At 35.9% G+C, this 23,898-nt stretch overlaps 2 protein-coding genes across 2 annotated transcripts in view; both read left to right on the plus strand.

The window, feature by feature from the left end:
* The first annotated feature begins 2,325 nt into the window (after window positions 1-2,325).
* On the plus strand, window positions 2,326-7,693 carry msmo1 (methylsterol monooxygenase 1). The gene is made up of 6 exons (XM_041219901.1): window positions 2,326-2,422; window positions 2,950-3,243; window positions 3,363-3,511; window positions 3,956-4,082; window positions 5,150-5,304; window positions 5,529-7,693. Exons 2-6 carry the CDS (start codon window positions 2,995-2,997, stop codon window positions 5,716-5,718), a joined length of 870 nt encoding a protein of 289 aa, XP_041075835.1. The 5' UTR covers window positions 2,326-2,422; window positions 2,950-2,994; the 3' UTR covers window positions 5,719-7,693.
* A 7,842-nt stretch (window positions 7,694-15,535) lies between these two features.
* Window positions 15,536-23,898, plus strand: part of cpe (carboxypeptidase E) — a 30,251-nt gene continuing 21,888 nt past the window's right edge. Inside the window, exon 1 of the mRNA XM_041219917.1 lies at window positions 15,536-15,938. Coding sequence (XP_041075851.1) covers window positions 15,671-15,938 — 268 coding nt within the window. The 5' untranslated portion in view covers window positions 15,536-15,670. The remainder of the gene's footprint in view (window positions 15,939-23,898) is intronic.

Raw genomic sequence — 23,898 nt, forward strand, 5'->3', positions numbered from 1 at the left:
GCAGTCTCGGCAGTCATCATTCAGAAATAGGGTGAAATAGAGAACAGGTGCTCCACCCATGGTTTTAGGAAAGGTAGATCGGGTCTAATTAACCCGCTTGATTTTTTTGAGAATGCAACATTGATAATGGATAATTGCAAAGGATATGACATGGTTTATTAGATTTCCAGAAAACTTTTGACAAAGTCCTGCATAAACAATTAATTCTCAGACTGAATGCAGTAGGGAGTCAAGGAAATGCATGCACGTGGATTAGGGAGTGGTTAACATGTAGAAAACAAAAAATACTAATTGAGGAGAAACCTCAAAATGGAGCGAGGTAACCAGTGGAGTACCACAGTATTCAGTCCTCTGCTATTCCTAATCTACATTAATGACAGATTCTGGTATAGTAAGCAAACTTGTTAAATTTGCAGACAACACAAAAATAGGAGGAGTGGCAAACACTGTTGCAGCAGCAAGGGTCATTCAAAATGATCTAGATAACATTCAGAACTGGGCAGACACATGGCAAATGACATTTAATAGCGAAAAGTGTAAGGTACTGCACACAGGCAATACAAATGTGCATTATAAATATTATATGGGAGAATCTGAAATCTAGGAATCTAGGAAATCTAGGAAAGTTTGACTTAGAAATGTCTTCATCTAGACAATGTGGGAAATCTATCAAAAAGGCTAACAAAATGCTTGGATATATTGTGAAAAATGTTGAATTCAAATCAAGGGAAGCAATGTTAAAACTTTACAATGCATTTGTAAGACCTCGTCTAGAATATTGTGTTCAGTTCTGGTCACCTCGCTTCAAAAATGATATTGCTGCTCTAGAAAGAGTGCCAAGAATGACCAGAATTATTCTGGGTTTAAAAGGCGTGTCATATGCAGACAGACTAAAAGAATTGAATCTATTCAGTCTTGAACAAAGAAGACTACACAGTGATCTGAGTCAAGCATTAAAAATTCTAAAAGGTGTTGACAATATCGACCCAAGGGACTTTTCTGACCTGAAAAAAGAAACAAGGACAACTGGAGATCAGATAAAGGGGTATTCTCCTCAGTAACGTTGAAGCTGGGATCCTTGAAGAAGCTGCTTGATAACATTCAGGGATCAATAAGGTACTAACAACCAAACGAGCAAGTGGGCTGAATGGCCTCCTCTCGTTTGTAAACTTTCTTGTGTTCTTAGTCATTCAGCATTCATAGCAAATGGATCTTATTGAGGGTAACATTCGACTTGTGAGATGACATGCTTATGTTTTATAAGGAGAGATGATGATCTATTTAGGAATAACAATATTTATAAGTAGTAGGACTGAGTGAGGAAACATTTGCAATAAATTCACCATCCCAGGTCTTTCAGTGTGTCAAGCAGACCTGGGGTCAGTTATAATTACAATGCTAGTAGAAAGGTTTGCTGAAATTACAAATACAATGCTATTTTTGTTCAATTACAATTAGTTACTATTATAATTACAGTTGCACTACCATGTTACATAAATAACTACACACATTAACATGTTTACTCTTTTTCTAAATAAAAAAGCAATATTTACAGGTACAAATAGAGACATATAATCTCATATAACCATATAATCTCGTTTTTTTAAACAAATAGGGTCACCAAAAATGGCTGAAAATATGACTGAATGAAAAATAAATGCATAATTGAACTGCATCCAATTACAGTTATTCTAGTGTGCCAAGGTTTAACTGCAATTCCAATGAATCTGTAATTACTTTAATTAAGAATTGTACGGTGACAATTGTAATTTACCCCAGGTCTGGAATCAATACTGTTTCCTTAGTGTGTGTAGGTAGGTAGGTACTGTATATTCGCTTATGTGGTTGTAATGGTACTTGCTAAGAGACTTGCTACCTTGTTTATCTCAAGTATCACAATCTGAGGGTTATAAGCAACACAAATATACAGTAGTAACATACGACAGTAAATCTGTTTTACATCACAAGTTTTTATTTTTTTATTTTATTTATGTATTTATTTATTTTTGTTCATTTCCAGTTAATTCCTAAAATATGTATATGTTTTTGTATATGCATTTTGTTTTAGACAGTGTCTTTACAACGTCAACGATTTATCTATGACCATGAAGTACGCACCCATTAAATTCACTGGATTCAGCTTACCTCACTGATGCTGTCAAACCAGAGGTATTTTTTTAGCGGCTTCTTGCTAGTCGACAAACATCACCGTCGCCTCTGTAAGGTGATTGGTTAGAGTTCCAGAGTCTCACCGTCTCACTATCATCACTCCATACACTTCACCAATCACTGCCTGTACGCTGTAAACTGACGTCAGAGGCTCCACTTTCCTCCAGCCAATCATTGCTGGGACTGCTCCAAACATTTTGACTGCGACAGATCTGTGCCCAGGTAGAAGCTGGCTGCCAGAGCAAGTTGGAAGGTGAGTGTTGTTTTTTTGGAATTAATGCTGCGCTGCATCGAATTCGTTGAGTCAAAGTACATTTCATTTGCAATACGGATGTTCAAAATAGCACACTGTGAGCGAGTTGAGAAGTTCTTATTTGTTTGAATTTCACAAAATAGCTTGGGGATGTAGCATTCAGTGGTTAAAGGCAGTATTATTATTATTACAGCCCAATTCGTGTTTCTTCGAATGGTAAAATTCTGTTGGAAAGGAGTTACCCGTCTTATGTTTTTTTTTTTTTTTTTTGTAATGCTGTAAGTGATCATCAAAAACTATATGGCTTGCCAGTAGTCTGATTTTGATTTTGAACTGGTTCAAGGACATAAATATAATGATTAATTTAAGGCTCTACTGTACTCCATTATGCTGATCAACTATTTTGATGTTTAATAATAATAATAATAATAATAATAATAATAATAATAATAGCATTGTAACATTTTGAGGGGTATAGCAAATTATTTTAAGAAAGGAAATGTACCAAATGTTGTGCTTTTCCACAGGAACAGAAAGGCTGGAAAGGCAAAATAAAGAGTACAGGTGCAGCAATGGCAGTGAATGACAGTGTTCTGAGCTCCGCTTACCTTGCTGTGGACTATGTCGATTCCATGTTACCAGACAATCCACTGCAGCAGCCTTTAAAAAACGCCTGGGACTACATTCTCAATAATTATACCAAGTTTCAGATTGCCACTTGGGGTTCCCTTATAGTTCATGAGTTTGTATACTTCTTCTTCTGCCTTCCTGGATTCCTCTTCCAGTTTATTCCTTTCATGCAAAAGTATAAAATACAACAGGTATGCTGGTTAGTTTTTAATATTGTTTGTTTATCATATATGACAAATATTATTTTTATTGACGCTCATAGTATGTTTGGTAACATGGATAAATAACAATTTTTTAATGTAATTTACAGGACAAGCCTGAAACCTGGGAAAAACAATGGAAATGCTTCAAGATGCTGCTATTTAATCACTTTTTCATTCAGCTTCCCATGATTTGTGGAACCTACCACTTCACAGAATTCTTCGCCATTCCTTATGACTGGGATACAATGCCACGATGGTAACTGATTTATTATATCCTTATAATTGACTTTTAAAACAGTCCAATGTTTCTGTGATTATTTTTAGTAATAATAATAATAATAATAATAATAATAATAATAATAATAATAATAATTTTATTTGCTCATCAACTGACAGCTTTTTCAAATAAAATAATACAAATTAAAAAAAGAGCAGGATCTTTAGGCAGAAATGTATAACAGGCCCTACTGAGCAACACAGTGCAAGAGCAAAGCCACATTTTCTGAATGGAATAAACAATTTGAACAGTAACCAGAACTTGCAAGAAATTGTCCAGAAAAAAAAAAGTCTGTTTTCTAATTTACATATTTGATAGTATACAACCAGTTTGGATCAGTTGGTCTTTTTGACGTCTATGTTTTTATTGTTGAAGCTCCTTTATTTAATGCGTCTCTGACCTGTGTTTCTAACTCATTCCAAGGACCTACCTTCTAGCCCAGTGCTTTGGTTGTGCAGTAATTGAAGATGCGTGGCACTACTTCTTGCACAGACTGCTTCATCACAAAAGAATCTACAAATACATCCACAAGGTTCATCATGAGTTCACAGTAAGTTAATAGGCTGAGAAAAAAGAGACTGACATAGTGGAATTAATGCACTACCAGCCATTCTGTGGTCCTAGAGCCTTCATTTTATTTCCACAGTGAGACGTGTGGATGTTGCAAATGAAAAACAGATCACATTATTGCAAATGTATATAGAAGGCAAATATGACTTATCAGTAAGTTAAAGGGAGTGCTCACCAATGTTTGAAAGACATTTTCTTGCCATATTTCTCAACAGGGATATATTGTATTTTGATGTATGTTTCTTGATAACATGAGCCATTATTCCACAACCAGATATTTTAGTATACTTTACCATTATTTTAATATACTTTAACAACATGTAGTTCTTAAATACCACTTACCCAATTTCCATTGGACTGTACATGGCCGTTTCTCATTCTGTACTGCTTTGTAATTATGATGCGTTGATACGTCATAGTCGTAAACTTTTTGGTCATACAGTAGCTGTAACTGTAATCTATAGCTGTGGCTGTACAATATGTTACTGACATACTTGTTAGCATTAGGAGCATTATCTGTGGTCTCTGTCTTTATACTTTAATTCAAGCTGTACGGATTTGTCAAGTACAATTAACTGTAGAATTAACATTTACTTTAATGAAATGTTTCTTCCTGGTATTGAATCACTTCATGTGCTGTAGGTCAGGTGACCTGATTGTAGCCTGACCAACAGGAAGAGATTTTGTACCAAGAAGTAACAGCAACTTTTATTGTTTTTTCTTTGAAGTATCTGCACAGTGCAGCCCACAGAAAATGGCAGGCCCGGGACAAGGTTTTAAGTCAGCCCCTTTCCCCCAGGCTTACATTTTTCCTCTCCGTTGTAAAAAAGAAAAAAAACTCCAGCCGAGCCTGGAATGCCTCGGCCCAGTTACCCCCCTGTATCTGCGTACACCAGATATAATTTAAAAATCTATGTAAAGAATATAAAGTAAGAACATTGATTTGGTTAGACTCCATAAAGCAATTTTTAAAAACATGAGTTGCTGCTGTATACTCCACTCTTTCTGGTAGAGTGAACTGAAATTTGTATTTTTTACTTGCTTTAGTCGCCATTTGGGATGCAGGCAGAATATGCCCACCCTCTCGAAACAATCATTCTTGGCACTGGATTCTTCATTGGCATTATGGTCTTCTGTAACCATGTGACTCTTCTTTGGGCTTGGGTAACTTTCCGTCTGTTGGAAACCATCGATGTACACAGGTATGCCTTTTATCATTGTACTCAATTCAATTCTGAATCCCGTCGCAGATTAAAAATGTTTCTAGAAAGTGTAAAAAATACATTTGCCTATAAAATGTATCTGGAATTGGTTCCCACTGCTTATTTGCATACCTTGAATACATCTTTTAAATGTTATTGCTTCTGTTAACTTCATGGTTAATATATTGTTAAAGCTTATACAATAACTTTATTTTGGTCTTCAGCGGCTACGACATCCCCATGAATCCACTACACCTTGTACCATTCTATGCCGGGGCTCGCTTTCATGATTTTCATCATATGAACTTCGTTGGGAACTATGCCTCTACCTTCACTTGGTGGGACAAAATCTTCAACACAGATTCCCAGTACAACAGCTACCACCAAAAACTGGAAGAGAAGAAGATCAAATAGGAGTACTCAATTGAACTGCTACAGTTTTTATTGCACTCAGTATCAGTGATTCAGCACTGATTACTCACATTCAGATGAGAGTTCTATACAACCATTCAGATAAATCATTCAGGACACTTACCTGGCTCTAGGAGACAAATTCCTCAACTGTCTGAAAAAAAAATTAAAAAGTGCACACTTTGCAATTCTCTTATGATGTTCAGCAATGGTCTGTTGGTATGACTGAAGTAAATTTGGCAGAATTGCTTTATTCTACTGTAAATTTGAAACTGTCAGTTATATAGGCTAGTAGATTCATTTATTCATTTATATATTTTCTTACTGTCATATTAAACTGATGTTTTAATCATTTTACAATAAGTGTTTTAGGTAGTACTGCACGCATTCAACCTGAATTGTTGGGATAACCTGGGTGGAATAAATTATCCCTATGAGACTGGGACTTAAATCTAAACTGGAAACTAATTGGCTTCAGCCTAAATGATCTGGGCAATGTTGGTTTACTATTACTACAACTAAATGTTCATTTTAAAACGACAAATAAACAAAAAACAAGTCAGATATACTTGTACACTCTCGTGACTTGTTTCCATCTGTCTTTTTAAATGTGTAACTTTGTAAGTACAGTACTGTAATCCACGCCTAAAAAGACAAACAGTGCCTTTTCATGAATAAAAGTAAGCCACCAATCAAGTCTTGTCTTGAGGTTCGTGGTAGTACAGCAATAAACAGTGGAAGGAACTTTGTGTAGGTGTTATATAGGTTTGTCTGGATACATAGGTAAGATCTAGACTAATTTGTTAGTATGGTACCTACAAATAGGTCTGCCAAGAAAACAATGCATTGTACAAGGCAGTGATTGTGCTATTGTAGAAGGCCAAGGTGTTTTGTTAATGGTTTCAAACCCAATGCTGGGCACTTAACTATAACTTTAAAATATACTGTGTGGGGAAAATACTGAATAGATTTTTTTTTATTACCACATTCCACAAGTAATCCAGATATAATAATTGTGAGACATAGATTACAAGTAGAAATAGTTGAAATTCTATACAAAAACTCTTCTGGGAGACATGCTTGTCTATATATATATATATATATATATATATATATATATATATATATATATATATATATATATATATATATATAGATATAGATATAGATATATAGATAGATAGACCGATAGACCCAGTGTAGCCCAACTGGTGCAGCGTCTCTTTTGGTGGGTATATATTCCAGGGTTGTCTAAAAAAAAAAAAAAACTCATGAGAATGTGATTTATATATATAAAAGAAAGCAAGTCAACATTTTTTTGTTTTCATGGGGAAAGAATAGTCTTAAATGCATACTGCTAAAAAATAACATCTCAATAACATTGTAAGCACTTGTATGTACTGTACTGTATGCTGGACTGCTTACTGTGCTTGCTAGCAAATGTGGTATGAATGTAATCTGATTTATGTTTCACGTTGTATACAGTCCATTTACTGTATCATTTATCCTAATGTATTAGGAATAATGTATCATGTAAAATGGAGAGAAGCAGAATCATAAAACGAATTTCAAATAACATTAGGGCCTGTGTGTCCTTTTATTAGCACTTGCATGTTGATTAGTATAAAAGCTGTTACATACACTTTCCATTCTTTTTTGTTATCACCTTGAAATAAGTATCCATGGCACCTATGTAAGGGGGGCATTTACCCTCACATGTAGACAGCAGGCGTGTTGCAGTCTGTTATGTACTTTCTGGACATCTACCTTTGATTTATATAGAGAGAAAGCAGCTGTGCTCTTTTTGTTTTCAAGATAGACATTAGGATGAGTTTCAAAGTGAAAAGCAAAGTTCAGAAATGTATAAAGTCTACTATAATGATATTTCACTTTTAGCTAGAGACAAAGCTCGATTGATCTATTTGATAGCCCCAGAGAATTCACATGCGTTGTTAGTTTAATATTTAAAATATGATTATTTTTGTTAATATATTACTACCCCTCTAAGTCTTAAACACAGATGCGCAAACCTCAGTTTTGGCATATACCAAACCATATATATATATATATATATATATATATATATATATATATATATATATATATATATATATATATATATATGTGACAGGGCAGGGAGCCCTGCACACAGAAATGTGTGTTTGTGGCAGTGAGAGGGTTAAAATCTCCCTACCAAACTAAATTGTTCATTATTTTATTGTTTAATTGTCACCTGCATCTAGCTACCATTGTAAATTAGAGCCAGGGGCTGTGTATTTAAAGGAAGCAGCCAGTCTGCTCTGTGCTGCTGTGTGAAAGGGAGCCTGATTTGAAGGTGTGCTCAACTGAAAAAAATTCAAAGGTACTGTGTAAAGCCTTTTTGTGTTATTTGTAAAAACTGCTTTTTTTGTTTGATTTTGTTTTAACAGGTAAAGAGCTTAGCTTTCCTGTTTGTTAGTTAGGTTCCAGTGTGTTTTAGATACTGCTCGAGGAGAGCTAGGTGTTTGTTTTTGTTTTGTGTATTTATTTTATATTATTAAAAATAGCACGCTTTCAAAAATTAATTGTGTCTTGTGAGTCATTTTTAAAAGGGGCAACAAAACCAAGTGGAAGCAGTCTACACCCCCTTTAACTTTTTTTCACATTTTGTATCAAGTGTTTCAGAGTTTCATGCATTTAAATTAGAATTTTTTCCACTTATTTACACTCCATACTCCACACTGTTAATGGGGAAAAAAGTTTTTATTGATAAAAAAAAATTATAAAAAATACAAAACTGAAAGATCATAATTGGATAGGATAAGTCTCCACCCCCCTGAGTTAATACTTGGTGGAAGCACCTTTGGCAGCAATTACAGCTGTGAGTCCATTGGGATAGGTCTCTACCAACTTTGCACACCTAGATTTGTCAATATTTTATTCCATTCTTCTTTACAAAACTGTTCAAGCTCTGTCAAGTTCCTTGGGGAGCATTGATTGACAGCAATCTTCAAGTCATGCCAGATTTTTGATTGGATTTTAGTCGGGGCTCTGACTGGGCCACTCAAGGACATTTACATTTTTGTTCCTTAGCCACTCCAGTGTAGCTTTGGCTGTGTGCCTTGGGTCATTGTCATGCTGAAAGGTGAACTTCCGTACCAGTTTCAGCTTTCTTGCAGAGAGCAGCAGGTTTTCTTCAAGGACTTCTCTGTACTTTGCTCCATTCATTTTCCCTTCTATTCCGACAAGTACCCCAGTCCCTGCCGATGAGAAACATCCCCATAACATGATGCTGCCACCACCATGCTTCACAGTAGGGATGGTGTACTTTGGGTGATGCGCTGTGTTGGGTTTGCACCAAACCTTACGCTTGGCATTTAGGCCAAAAAGTTCCATTTTAGTTTTGTCAGTCCACAAAACATTTTGCCACATGGCTACAGAATCTCCTGAGTGTTTTTTCGCATACCAAACAGGATTCAAGTTGGGCTTTCTTGAGTAGTGGCTTCCTTCTTTCCCCTGTACCATACAGGCCAGATTTGTGGAGTGCTTGGGATATTATTGTCACATGCACACTTTGACCAGTCTTTACCGTAAAAGCCTGCAGCTATTGCAAAGTTACCATTGGCCTCCTGATCAGTCTCCTTCTTGGTCATCCAGTTTGGAGGGTACGGCCTGATCTAGGAAGGGGCTTGGTGGTGCCATATACCTTCCACTTCTTAATAATCATCTTGACTGTGCTTCAAGGGATATTCAAGGCCTTTGATATTTTTTTATACCCATCCCGATCTGTGCCTTTCAACAACTTTGTCCCGGAGTTCTTTGAAAGCTCCTTAGTGCTCATGGTTGAGTCTTTGCTTTGAAATGCAGTACCTAGCAGAGGGAACCTACAGGAACTGCTGAATTTATCCTGAAATCATGTGGCTCACTACAATTTAACAGGTGGAGGCCACTTAAATTGGAGTGTGATTTTGAAGGCGATTGGTTATACCTGAGCTAATTTAGTTTTGCTGTTACAAGGGGGGTGGACACTTATCCAACCAAGCTATTTCAGTTTTTATTTTTAATTAATTTTCTACAAATTTCTAGAATATTTTTTTCACGTTTTTGTGTTGTCCTTGTTGTCTGTCCTTTTTGTGTGTCCCGTGCTTTGGTGTTTTGTGTATTGTTAGGGTTCAAACCATGCCACCTAGATGTGGAGAGTGTGTGCATACAAGGGAGAGTTGCGATTGGCCGGACCGGACAAGGACACAGGAACAGCAGGAGTGTAAGACCTGGAATGTGCTAAACCAGGGTGAGAGAGAGTGGGCGAGATTGAGATTGATGAGAGCAACCTGTGGTGTGCCAGATCAGAGAGGTTGAGGGCTGTGTTAAGGTCAGGAGCGCGTAACACCCTGCCGGAGGGGTTCTTCAGCCGCTTTGTGGTTCCCCAGGAGCTGCATACAAACCAGGGGCGGAACTTCGAGTCCAGTATTCAGTGAGATGTGCCGGCATCTGGGTATCCAGAAGACACGTATCACAAGCCCTGTATCCCTGCCCACTCCTGAGGCAGACGGGAGCCCTCCAAGCCCTTGGGGGCAGCGACCAAGGAAGACAACGTAAACAGCCGGGTCGCTTCCAAGACTTTGTGTTACCTCAGGGACGAAGGAACTAAGGGGGTGGTGGTGGTGGTGGTGGGGGGGCTGTATAGCAACCTGGCCAACTGAAGGGGACCTTGTTGGACTTTTGTGTTGTCCTGGTTGCTTTTCCAGTTTGCGTGTCCTGTGCATTGGTATTTTGTGTATTGTTGTGGTTCAGATTATGCCACATAACTATGTGTGTGTGTGTGTGTGTGTGTGTGTGTGTGTGTGTGTGTGTGTGTGTGTGTGTGTGTGTGTGTGTGTGTGTGGGTTGTATGGGAACAGCAGGAGTATAAAGACCTGGGGCGTGCTAAACCGGGGTGAGAGAGAGTGGGTGAGATAGTGTGAGATATAGAGTGAGAGACAGTTAATGGGGGGGACACGGGTGACTACAATTTAGTGAGTGACAGGGGAGTTTGTTATTTTGGTGACATTGTCCTGGCCCAGACAGGGACTCGGGACAGTACTGAATTCTGTTCAAAACAATAAATTACTGTCATTTAGCCCTGCACGCCTTGTCTCCAGTGTCATCCATCATGGTGAGAGCTTGAGTCATCAGTATATATACTGTAATATATATATATATTATATTAATGACAAGTACTATATATATAGATATATGGATTATGGCTATAATTTGTATATGGTTATTGATCCTGAGCCATTAAAGGACTCGGTAATTTTTCATGATTACTCTAGAAGAAAATATACTTGAACTTTGACCCATTCGACTCTTCAAGACCACTTTCAGTTCAAACACAACATGTCTCGTTTTCAATCACTCGACAACACACACAGTATAGAAAGAAATGAGAATATGTAAAAAAAAAAAAAAAAAAGATGTAAAGCTGGTACATTTTGTAACTCAGGAACGGGAAATTAAAACACGATAAAGGCTATCATCCAAATAAAGCTGAAGCGCTAACGGATAACGACATAGAACGTCTGTACAGCACTGAAACACTACATTAAAAACAAACAAACAAACAAACTCAACTGTGCTGCGGAACGTCATCTTCTTTATTATTACCATCACAAGGGTATCCATGTATTATAAAACATAACAGATGGGCCTCTTCACTGAGTTACAGGAAAACAATTCCAAGTTGGATAAGTGCGTATAGATACCGTGTGTGAAACTGGGGAAAGCTAAGGCAGCTTATTGCAAACATGGCATCACCCTTTTGTGTACCATCAGTTCTGCCACAGGTATTTCAATACTCTTAACAGAATTTAGCCCTCCAGGATAAAAAAAAAAAAAAAAAAAAAAAAAAAAATGATTGCCCTGCACGGGTGGGGAATTCGTGTTGATATAATTTGTATGTGGAAATGCGTTTATTGTGTGTCTTTGTAATTGATTTGTGTGAAAATTATTGTTTACATACCGGCGCACAATTGGCACATGCTGCCTGCTGGGTTTGGTTGAAGGGAAAGGCAGCAAGTTATTGGCTGTGCTGGTCCTCAATCAGCAAGTAGGTGGGTCTTGACTGAGTGTCCGTCAGTTTAAAAACATCCGGTAGGGATCTCTCTGGGTGACTGTAATACCCTGTGTATGCTCAGGAGGAGAGTCGCCGCTCTGCAGAAAACAAGCTACACAACCCTGAAACTGCAAGCGATGCTTGTGACGGCAATGCCCCGCCAAAGCCGTATGAAGAAGCAGGAGTCATCGTATGAATACCGGCTCATAAGTAGGTTAGTTTAAGGGATAGTGATCCCATGTAATGTATTGCGAGGGTTATGTAGTGTAGCCGGTTCCTGGAGCGGGACGCCTAGTTTATAAGGCTAGCGGTTGCCCTGTGTGGCACCTGTATTTTTAGTTTTGTACTGTGTTTTATTTTGCCTTTTGTACAGCTTGCTTTATGTGTCCTCTGTGCGTTACCATCGCTGGTAACATCACATGACCACTTTGTTTACTTTCTTTTGTACTTTTAATAAATTCTGCGAACCTGTGCTGGTGTTTTCAACTCCACCTCCAACTTGCCTCTCTGTATTGCTTAAGCAGGCCACACACGTGACACGAACACTCTGTCACAAGTAGTATGAAATGTGAGGAAGAGTGTTTTTTTTTTTTAATTAATCTAAATGTAAAACTGTCACCTAGGCTTTATTTTGTATGCCACTAGAAAAGACTTCAACACCAGGTAAATATTTTTATAAACCATTTAATCAATTGATTGAGGAAATAAAAACGCCAGTAGATTGGTGGAAATTAGTGTTAGGGTTTGTTGACGAGTGATTAAAATGGGTGTAAGTGTTTAAAAGTGTGGTGATTTTTCTCTGCTGAGAACATCATCCATTTTATGGAGTATTAAGAAGAATAAAAAGTTGGCTCATCTTGGCTCAAGTCATCTTGACCTCTTTGCTGCTGTAAACTGACACAGCGTATGAAGGTCGCTTAGATATTTAAAAGAAAGTTACAATACACAATAGACTAGTATTAATAATAGCTGGCAATTACAAAATGCAAAGTGTGAAAATGCATGCTGTAATTACACTATGTAACACAATTTTTGTTCCTGGGTAGTAAGTGTTATTTCCTAATTGCTTATGCCTCAGAAGTATAGGAAATGGCTATTATTCCCCACAAACTTTGCTTTTGTGACCATGACAGTGATATTTCAAAATATCACTATTTCCAATGGGAAAACGGGCAAATGTGTGTCTTTTCATTCACATAAAGTCAGAAAAAAACAACATATGAATCCAAATTAACATGTATTTATACTAAAGTAATACAAAGATGACTACAAAAAATTTAGAAGTGAGTAGTTTTAAATAGTAAATACAGTATAATTGTAAATCTCTAAAAACTACTCACTTCTAAATCTTTTGTGGTCATCTTTGTATTACTTTAAAACATGCTATATTAAATACCGGAGCAATAGATCAATAGCTGCCATGTTTCAATATGCCTTGCAGGATATTGTAAACATCTGGTTCACACACCATATAAATAAGCCGAGTGCACTCGCAAATTGCGTTGTGAACATAAACAAACTCGGTCCTGAAAAAAATGGAAAAGGACCACAAAAAACAAAAACAAAAAAAAACAACTTTAGCTCGCATCCAAACGACCTGGGTCCCTAAGCTTTTCCTGCTGTCAGGAGGGCTTTTGTGGCAGGGTTTTAACTTTCTGACTTTGTTTATAAAATCGCTACATTAAAATATATATAAGAAATATATTATTTATCCTTCCACTGAGAAAGAATAGTCCCTGAAGACTGTTTGATTGTAACATATATATTGTACTTTTTTTATTTGCCATAAACATTACATTGAACATTGCCATTTATAATATAATTTTTGAGATGAAACTGAAAGCAGACTGATTTCACACTTTCATGAAACAGCCAAACACTGCACTGCACTGGCACTCGAGGGAGGCTTCCAGGTGTTATTTTATTTTTTTTTTTTGTAGGAAATGATCCTATTCAGGCTTTGCAGACTTCAAGAGAAGCTGACCAATAATTTCAGAGGCTGTTTTCACACAGATGGCCAGTAACCGGCATAATTTCCATAGATTGTAATCCAGCTTTCGATGATATGTGGACTAAATGACTTTCGTGTCAGTTTGCACAGTCTTTCCCGTCCCATAGCATACTCGCTAGTCAGTTTTATAAAGTGATATTTTGTTTCATAAGTAGATGCTGCTACTGCATATATATATATATATATATATATATATATATATATATATATATATATATATATATATATATATATAGCTGCCAACTTTCCATCTTTCCAAAAACTGGACAAAACCCAGCAATGCAAGCGAAGTGATGGGGGTCCAGTGTGATTTTTTTTTTTTTTTCAATAATACATGCCTCAGTATCAGATCCCGCTAAGCAGTGAAAAGCAGAATAAGGCAGAATATATTTCAGTGTAGTGCTCAAACTTAAAGAGACTTATATAAGTAGTCATTGTCTGGCTATTAATATTATAATTATAAATATAATAATAATAATAATAATAATAATAATAATAATAACATTTACACAATGGACAAGCTCAGCGAGAATGGAAATGCCCAAACGGCAATGAACAGTGGTCTTGCCCGTACACGGTACAAATTCCCAAAACCGGTCCCAGGTTCGCGCCCGCCCGCCCGCGGATTGCCTCGCACTGTATGAGGCGCCTGCCTGCGTTAACTTAGTTCGCTACATTGGTGTTAGAAGTGGAAACAGGTACCCCGGCTTTCTTGTACAGCGGTATCGGCGCTATGCTTTACTGCGAGAGGTTCCCGGGATCATGCCTGCCTTCACCTTCTCTGTGGATTGCCTCGCCCTGTGTGATGCGCCTGCCTGCGGGAACCGAGATCGCTACTATATATATATATATATATATATATATATATATATATATATATATATATATATTTATATAAGGCATGCTGAGTGAGACTTGGCTGGGGATTTCTCAGATGGCTTTTGAATAGTGTTACTGCTACTACTTGCCTTTGAGTTTTCTTTGTTCTGTTATCTGAATACATCATACTAAATACCACTGTATCTTTGCCAACTTTTCTGTAATTATTAGGTGACAGAGATGAAGAAAACAAAAGAATAAAACAAAGACTGTTGAGTGATCTAATTATCCAAGCCATTTTATAAAAACAAATATAGAAATAAATACAGTACATGTTTATATATGTATTTATTTCGACGTTTATTTATTTATTTGTGTATTTATTTATTTTTCATTTTGGCATAAAGTATCCTCCATAACGGGGTGCATGTAATTATAATTTGAGTACACAAAATATAGGCTACTAAATATGCTCTATAACTACTATTTTTCACTCTGTTCTGATGTACTTGTTTTATTATTATCGTCTACTAAATGTCTTCTCTTGTTTCTCTACACATCTAAAACACACGTCTATTTTGCTTTTCTACGCCTTACCACCTTTCAATCCTACCTTTGTAATACTTTTTAGTACCGTACTAATTTAGTGCAAATAATTATTTCAAGACTAACATGACTAGAATTAGAGCTTGTCATATGGTATTCAGTCACAGATTAATCTTATTTTTAAAATGTACACAAAAACATCCATTCTATCTTTTTTTTTTTTTTTTAGAACATAAAATGCATACATAAGTTTATCCTCACCTGTGCAAAAATATCATAAATACAGTAAACCTGTCTCACACATAATGTGTTTTTAGTTTAGCACCACCCCTTAGTGGTTGTCTAAGAGGTACGTCCTTCATTCAGAGCGCTCAGTGCAGTACATAATGAGACAGTTCTGTGGATGCTGGAGACGATTGATCTCTGCATAATAAGCGAGTCTAAGCTAAAGAAAGAAAGAAAGAAAGAAAGAAAAGAAAGAAAGAAAGAAAGAAAGAAAGAAAGAAATGAAATCACTTATTTTATTGACAATGTGTGGGGCATTGGCTGTTCTGGCATCAGGAGAAGAAACGAGCGAGAATGTAAATAAAAGGTTTATTAGAGAAGGGGACATTTCGTTTGAGTATCACCGCTACAAAGAGCTCAAAGAAGCGCTCGTGTCGGTTTGGTTGCAGTGCCCGTCCATCACCAAAATTCACTCCATCGGCCAGAGCTATGAAGGAAGAGAGCTGCTGGTCCTGGAGATCACTGACAACCCCGGAGAGCACGAGCCAGGTGAGTACAATACAAATTCAAAGCCGAAACAAAATAAATACATTCGTATTTGGTGTTAAGAAAAAAAAAATCCCATCAGATTCAACAAAACACAATTATAAAGGCAACCATAATAATATAAGTCATATAAATACAATATGATCTAATACGTTGCAATATATTTTAATTTGAAACATACGCTGTAATATACTCCTTTTATGTGAAGAATACATACAAAGGACACCTCTATACTGTACCACATACAGTCAGTGCCAAATTAGATGCAAACATTACAGCAGATAGCTGTCCTTTGTTTCTTCTTTTTTTTTCAGGGAAGTCTTTGGTTTTCGTTTTTGTCACATTGCATACCTGGTACGAAAAAGAACCAGTTTGAGCTCTATATTAATTCTGAAGTAATCTCGAAATGTGCAAATGCATACCAATGTGATTACATTAGAAACAGCTTGCAAATTCCACTAATGCTACACAGTGCTGCTAAGTAAATCATAAGGTATGAACGATGATGCTGTTATCACACTGGAACTATACATTCAATCACACATTTAATTGTTATTCAGGTTAAATTGCCAAACTTCTGGCTACATAATTACCAATGGAAAGCTTAATTGGGGATATGTTGAGTAAACACAATATGGGCACACATGGAACAGCTATTTTATATAACATACTCTGTTTGCTGTGCAGGAAGTTTTTCAAAAATATTTTGCAAGGTAAAAGGCAATATTTTGCAAGGGAACCTTATACCATTGTTGGATAATCTAGCAGGAATGAATTTTTCTGTTCTATGTGCAGCTTAATTTTAACCAATCAGGAATGTTTCAGTAAAAAACAAAAAACAAAACAAACAAAAAAAAACCTAAGGTGGACTTGCTGGATATTTGTTTTCTTCAAGTGCCTAACAGCATTCAAACTGCCATCTAAAATGAGGTATGTGGTGCATTAATGATGAATCAGTGCAGTAAGAGGAATATGCTTTTTTAATAATTTGGGTGAATACCAGCCATTTTACTTAACCCTATAAGTCCCGGTTTATTTTTTGTTTTAATGTCAAGTTTTCACAGTGAATTGTTTAGACAATTTCATTGGAATACCTTAATACAATTAGACTAATAAACAGTAGACCCCTCCCCTTATAACAATGGAATGGGTATCAACTAGCCAAGGGCAAAACCATACATACAAACCATACATACAAACCATACATTTTGTATATCATTTACAGTCCTGATTAATGAAGTTGAGTACAAGCACAAGAAAATCACACCAATGCATGAAAAAGTACTGGTAGCTGATTGATGTGTAACATTGACAATTCTCAACCCATTGTTTCTATATTCTGGTAACATCAAGATTCCATGGATCTGGCAGCTGAGTAGGGATGGGACAGTAAAAAATTTGCATGGCATGATAATCGTTATAAAAAAAAAAAAAAAAACAAAACTATGGTAACCTTAATATCATGGTGTAAGTTATAAAATAAAGGCTTAAAGAATGATAACATATTACTCTAGGAGCCAATATTTCCTTTGCCACATTTGTACACCAAATGTGTATTTCTATGTATGACATGACAGGCTTTGTGAGGTGCAATATGTAGGCAGTCTGGCTCAATACGTTTCTGAAATGTATTATTTAAAAATACTAAACTATAAAATTAAATTCAAGAAACATAAATTCAAGTACCCTGTAGACATTTCTGAGTGAGTTTCCTTAGTATTTTTAAATGTACAACTATTGAGTGTTTAATAGTTATGGATGGTGGTGTTCTTTAAGTGATGATTAGACCATATGGAAACTGTGTGCAAAGAACCCAGTGGCAGAGTTTATAGAAATAATAAAATTACCATATAAATGATTCTTAACTCACTATCTAATTAAGTTTTTGTGAACTTTAATGTTTGCCCCACTTTCCATTTTCTAATTGTTTCATCTGTTCAGTACACGTTTTAGTACTTCTTTGATTTAGCTTTAAGTTTTGTACATAATAAGTTGGACTTCTTTTTTTTTTTTTCCCTCAAGCAGTTTTGTACTAACTGGATGTTTACAGTCTGTGTATTTGTGTGTGCTCCTTTTCCAACAAGTCTTCTGAAGAGAAAAAAATAATTTCCAACTGGAAGATTGTTATTTTCAGTATAGGGTAAGATAAGGTATTGTCGAGATAAGAATTGAGCTTGTTGGTTATACTTTTCTTACTTTAGGGTTACAGTGGATTCATCTGAAAAAAAATAAACCCTAAGAGGAATCTCAGTGGCAAACCCTCATAACCATCATGATGGAAACTGTTTTGCAGAGAGATTCAGAACTTAAATATTACAGAATACATGTCAGGCATTATTATATTGCCTGAAATGCTTTACAACTGAATCAAGTTAGAGGTATTTAAACAAACGTTTGTACTTTGTATTGCAGGCATTTCTGTAATTCCCAGGTATTATAGTGTACACACTTTTATAACTACTGGAAATATCTGAATGATGAAGGCAAGAAGGGAAGCAGAGAAGGCGTCAACATTTTTTTTTTTTTTTGTTAGAAAACCTTATGGAAGTAAAGGGTCATTTGTAAAAAGAAGCAATGAATAGCTTGCTGATTTGGTTTTGCATGTCTTTCAGTGGAATACAGCATTTACTTGTCCGGTTGTTGTTGTTGATTTGTGAATTGCAGAGTAGTATTCAGTTGATTGACTTCAAAGAAACAGAACTATAATGGTAAATGTAAAATCAAATAAATATGAATATGTACTGTATGGTTCAACATTATGTCTTGTCTCCACTCTACAATGAAGGGAACACATTATTTACTATAAATATACTGTAAAGTATTTCTGAAAGAGCAATTTTTATTTATTTATTTATTTTAAAGCTGGATAAACACAGTATATGAGTTTTGGCCTGAGATCCTAAATAGTTGCCAAAAGCTGCAGCTTATAGTTGTAGTAGTGAACTAACGCTTTCAGTATATACACATTTATCTCTACAGTCCTTTCTGAATCTGGCAAATGCTACAGAAATTCAGCACCATTACATTAAAAACAAACAAATGTATACATATTTTTCATAATATAACTGATAGTGTTTTTCAGGATTCCCTAATTCAGCTCTGCAACTAGCAGATGGCCTTAACAAATAACCTAGCAGAAGGCAATACAATAATGCGACTAAAGAGTCTGTTAACAAGCCCATGTGGAACATGCACTGTAATAATCCGATCTGTCTCCATGACAACGTCTAGTTTTGATGAGCCTTTAATTTCGATGTAAGTAAACAACACAGAACTTTGCCAGTCCTTCACTGTGTAAACACCAGCTTCAATTAGGTGAGTTATAGGTGGAGCTTTTACAAGTATGGAAATTCATCTGGCAGAACTCCCATTGTGTTTCTGTTAAAATAGAAAGCACAGTCACGTGAAACCTATCAAAACTTAAGAAAAAATATATAAAATCACCTGTTAGAGGGGCTCTCAAAATATGTTTGTGGCAAGTTAGGAATACTAAACTACCAAGAGAAGCTGTTAAATTTGAACCTTGCTACAAGCAATCTTCAAGGAAATGTCTTGTGAAAAATTAAGTTACGACAAAATTACGTCAGAGCTGAAGAACATTTAACACCACAAAGAGACAAACAGATATTCAGAATTCTTAATTTGCTTCCATGTAGAGCTGTAGACATGGAGATAATTGATTGAATGCACAGAAGCATTTGGAGTGACTAGTCAATAAATAAATAGCATTTCACCAAATAAAATGCAGATCTGATTGGTTTAGTTGACCACGTAAAATAAAAGGGATCCATAAGATGTAGTTATAGAGAAACTCATGAATAGACAAATGAAAGGAATTGTGTCAGTGAGTCATCTTATCAGCATGATTCCACTTAGCAAGTGCACACTTTGCATACCTTTCTTTGGTATTTTAATTTGTTTTAACATACTGTAGATTATAAACTATTTAACAGTTCCTTAAAACAGGAGCCCTTCAAACATGCCTTTAGGTTTAAGCAAAAAATACACTCATTTTTGTTAGCATAAGTAGTGGACACAGGATGCACCCTTGTAATTGAATTGTGTCCTGCAAATAATGCCCATTGTAGATGACATTAATGACAGTGTGAAATCTTTGTGTGTGTGTGTGTGTGTGTGTGTGTGTGTGTGTGTGTGTGTGTGTGTGTGTATTGTGTTATGTCTTTTTTTGCACTGTATGGATTCCCAAACACAGGAATGACAAACGAATTAAAATCTACTGAGACAATCAATTTATAGACACTTAAAGAACAGTGAATAATACAACGTTGACTAGTCACTGAATACATCACATTTGAATCTCTTCATCCCCACTCTTTTGCAACCAAAGGGAATACATTTTTCAAGATGCCAGTTCCCTAAGGGAAACCTGTTTTCAAATGAAATATTCTGAAATGCAACTGCTTAGAACACCTAGGCAAAACAATACTGATCAAAGCTTTACACAATGTACAATAAGAAAGAAACGCATAGACTGTGTATAGCACTCATTAATTTAATATATTCAGTACGCTGTACAGCATCACCATTCTGCCCCCCAGCACTCCTCAGGCAGAACAACTGTGCCACCCTGAGTATGTACAGGTGTGAAGAAAAAAAAATAGCTTTTTCAAATCTGCACAGATCAGTGAAAATCGGGACTGATGTTAAACGAAAGCCAGAGACTGCTGCATTTTACAACACAGTGAAGTACGTTATGGATATACTGGATCAAAAGGCACGGCCGTATGCTGTCAAAGGTGGTACTCGCAGGTGGCCTGTGGATGTTATTTTTTTTTATAATGTTTTAGACCTGGCAGCCATCAAGGCTTTCACTCTGAGGGACTTCATTATGCAGCTAGCCCTGGAGCTACGGCAGAAACATTTTGATAAGAGACACGAAAGCTGGCTGGCAAATGTGCCTCAGCCTTCAGCCAGCGCTACGCTCACTGGCACACGGAGTAAAAGACAATGCTAGGTTGCTAAATGCAATAAAACTGAACTTCGGATGTCTGCGCCCGTTGTGGAAAAGGCAGATGAAGTGGCACAGTTGAAAAGCGTGTTTTCTGCGTAGATGGTACTAGGAAAGCTATAATAGAACCCTGAGCAGACAGAGCCTTTGAACTGTTTCACTTAAAGCGCTTTCACATTGCATAAGTTATGTTATATTTTTGTTGTATGCTATTTTTATAACTAGTTATTAATGTTTTATAATTTTATATGTGCATACAGCTTTCTACACCTGTTTTCACAGAAGTTTATTGCCTGCCGTAACGTTTGTTTTACTACAGTTTTTCATGTTTATGCATTTGTGCTCGTTTTGGGGGAAAAAATTAAGAAATTTAATTTTCAATTTAACTACGGTGTTTCTGCTATGGAAATGTTATGTATGATGTTCATAAGTAAAAATTTTAAGTTCTATCTGACTGTTTTTCATTTTTACATCGAAGCCGTTTTAAAATGGAGGCGGCGGTTAGTCCGACATCTCGGCCGTTCTAGTGTTAAAAATAGTCTGCTTATGATGTTCAGGTTCTGTTTTGCTCCGATATAAATGAAAACATTGCTTTCTATAGTCTAAAGTTGTGGTGAATTCCATTACAAATGCTAAAGTAAACTTGCTGAGTCTCCTACTTGCTTCGTGTACACAGTAAGCGAAGAGTTTGCATTGCTTTGTATTAACATTTTTTTTTAAAGATAAATCTGTTTATGGATTTATACAGTAGGTTATTTTTCTCTGATCCAATTTAGTCACTTGTAAATGGCCTATATAAATAGATTAGCATAGGATAGCATTCACAGAACCTGTGAGGAATCCGGCACATTGCCTGTCTGTATGTTGTAGGTAACTGACAAAATAAGTCTTTACTGCATAAAGAACTCACCAGACCTTATTGAGTCAGATGTTGAACGAAGGATTCAGACACATAAAGTTCAAAATATCTTTTCTACTGCAAGTAAATCTTGACGTTCATATATATATTATATATATAATATATAATATATCTTATATATATATATATATATATATATATATATATATATATATAATAAAAGCACTGTGATTCACTGGAAACATAGCAAACATAAGGCACAGTAAAACAAAATGCCATATGGAATTACCTATGCATAAATAACAGTATACTGTAAAGCCATAAATATTTATTATTTTCCACTTATGAAAAAAAATTCAAATATTTTTGACACAAATATCAAATTTCACTGACAATACATACTTTGCATATTGCAATAGGTCGCCAACATTTCTTGAGCAAAATAGGTTTTATGGGTGTGATTCGCCAAATATTTTGGTCGCAAATATATTAGGATCCAAAGTCAAAGTGACTTCATAACCCTATTGTATAAAAACAATATGGCACGACAGGGTGTGTGTTGTTGTGGGATATTGCCACTTCTCGTATGGTTGAAAGGACTCAGCTTCGCCTCGTGGCTCACAACGCACCCAAAGCGTGGCAACATCTGACAACAACACACATCCTGTCGTGTCATATTGAAACATTAAGGCACAACAGGAGGTGGGTTCACATGATATAACCGCACACTTAAGGTGTTGTAAGTCTACTTTGTGTAGCATTATAAAAACACAAACACATATTAAAATAGGAGACCAAGTTAGTCCTAATTTTGTCTTTGGCCGTTTTTGTAGATATTCTTTATATGGCATATACCATGGTGAAATCTAAGTGAAGTACAATTTTGGAAGTTATGGAAAGGCATGGGTTGGGACTGTAAAGTCTATTTAAAACCAACAGACATGTAAAATACTTTGACACTCTATCGTGGTGAATGTTAATAAGGAACTGAATGTTCTGTATCACTCTACTTATCTGCTAATCTGATTTACTGACTAAAAGGGATGGTTAATACACAACAAGTAATTAGTAATAAAAATCCTATTATGCTATACCATAATCAAACAAGTTCACAATATTATACTGGAGTTGGTTAATTGTCTAATGAAAAATCTACTACTGTGGTTATGTGTGAGTACCTCAGACAGGAGGGAGCCTCACACACCGCTAAATATATGCATTGCATAACAAACAAAACATCAAAATAGCTGTTATGGGGATGTGAACCAGCATTAATTATTACCAGTAAATATACAGGCACACAAACCAAATATGTATAATTAACAGCAAGGGTCTGCTCAAAATTACACTAAAACACTTCACCTGTAGTCCTGTTGTTAATGCAGACATTTAAGAGTATGCAGTGGTTAGTATGTGAAGTGATATCACAACCAAGCTCTTTTTCTACAGAGTGGGTAGGCCTTCTAAAATTGCTGCAACACATTCCTGTGAAATAACTGCTGTGAACATTTGTGTGTTTTTTTTTTTTTTTTTTTAAGCCACCATCCTTGGTGGGTTGCTTGGGAGAACTATCAAAAAATGCACTGCTGTAATTTCCATGTACCACACGTTCCCAATGATAATTATAGGTTGCTACATTTGAATGTTTTTATATATTGTTTTTGTAAGGTTTTCATCAGTCTAGACACATTAACGGCTTTTGTTTTTTGATTGCTTTTTTGTTTTGAATCAAAGACCATTGTAGCCTTTCTCTCATTTTGTCAGACTTTTTTGTCCTTTGCTTGTGTTGAAACCTCTGAGTTGTATTTCTGAACAGATGATTTGTTTATTTGTAATAATAACATAAATTATAGTTCTCTGCATTTTTAACCTTGAGGACTGAAGATTGTGAGGACTGAAGATTTTGTCGGACAATGTGCCCTTTTTGACAGACTTTTTGACAAAAATTATAAGATAACAGAATTGAAAAGCTACTGTATACTTAAAAAAATGTACAACTGTAGCAGACTGTTTTATTGCAGTACATGTTTGTATATAAAAAAAAAAAAATTGCTGTAAACTTAGTCTGGGTACGTTATTGCATTTTTATAGAAACTTACAGATTTTTTTTTTTTTTTTTTTTTAAGTCTAGTTTT

This window comes from Polyodon spathula, chromosome 2, assembly GCF_017654505.1.
Source record: "Polyodon spathula isolate WHYD16114869_AA chromosome 2, ASM1765450v1, whole genome shotgun sequence".
Classification (NCBI taxonomy): Eukaryota; Metazoa; Chordata; class Actinopteri; order Acipenseriformes; family Polyodontidae; genus Polyodon; species Polyodon spathula.

Coding starts and splice junctions, on each gene's coding strand:
- msmo1 (XM_041219901.1), top strand. CDS start 2,995: ATGGCAGTGAATGACAGTGTTCTGAGCTCCGCTTACCTTGCTGTGGAC. Junction 3,512..3,955: donor TGGGATACAATGCCACGATG/GTAACTGATTTA, acceptor ACTCATTCCAAG/GACCTACCTTCTAGCCCAGT. Junction 5,305..5,528: donor GAAACCATCGATGTACACAG/GTATGCCTTTTA, acceptor TTTGGTCTTCAG/CGGCTACGACATCCCCATGA.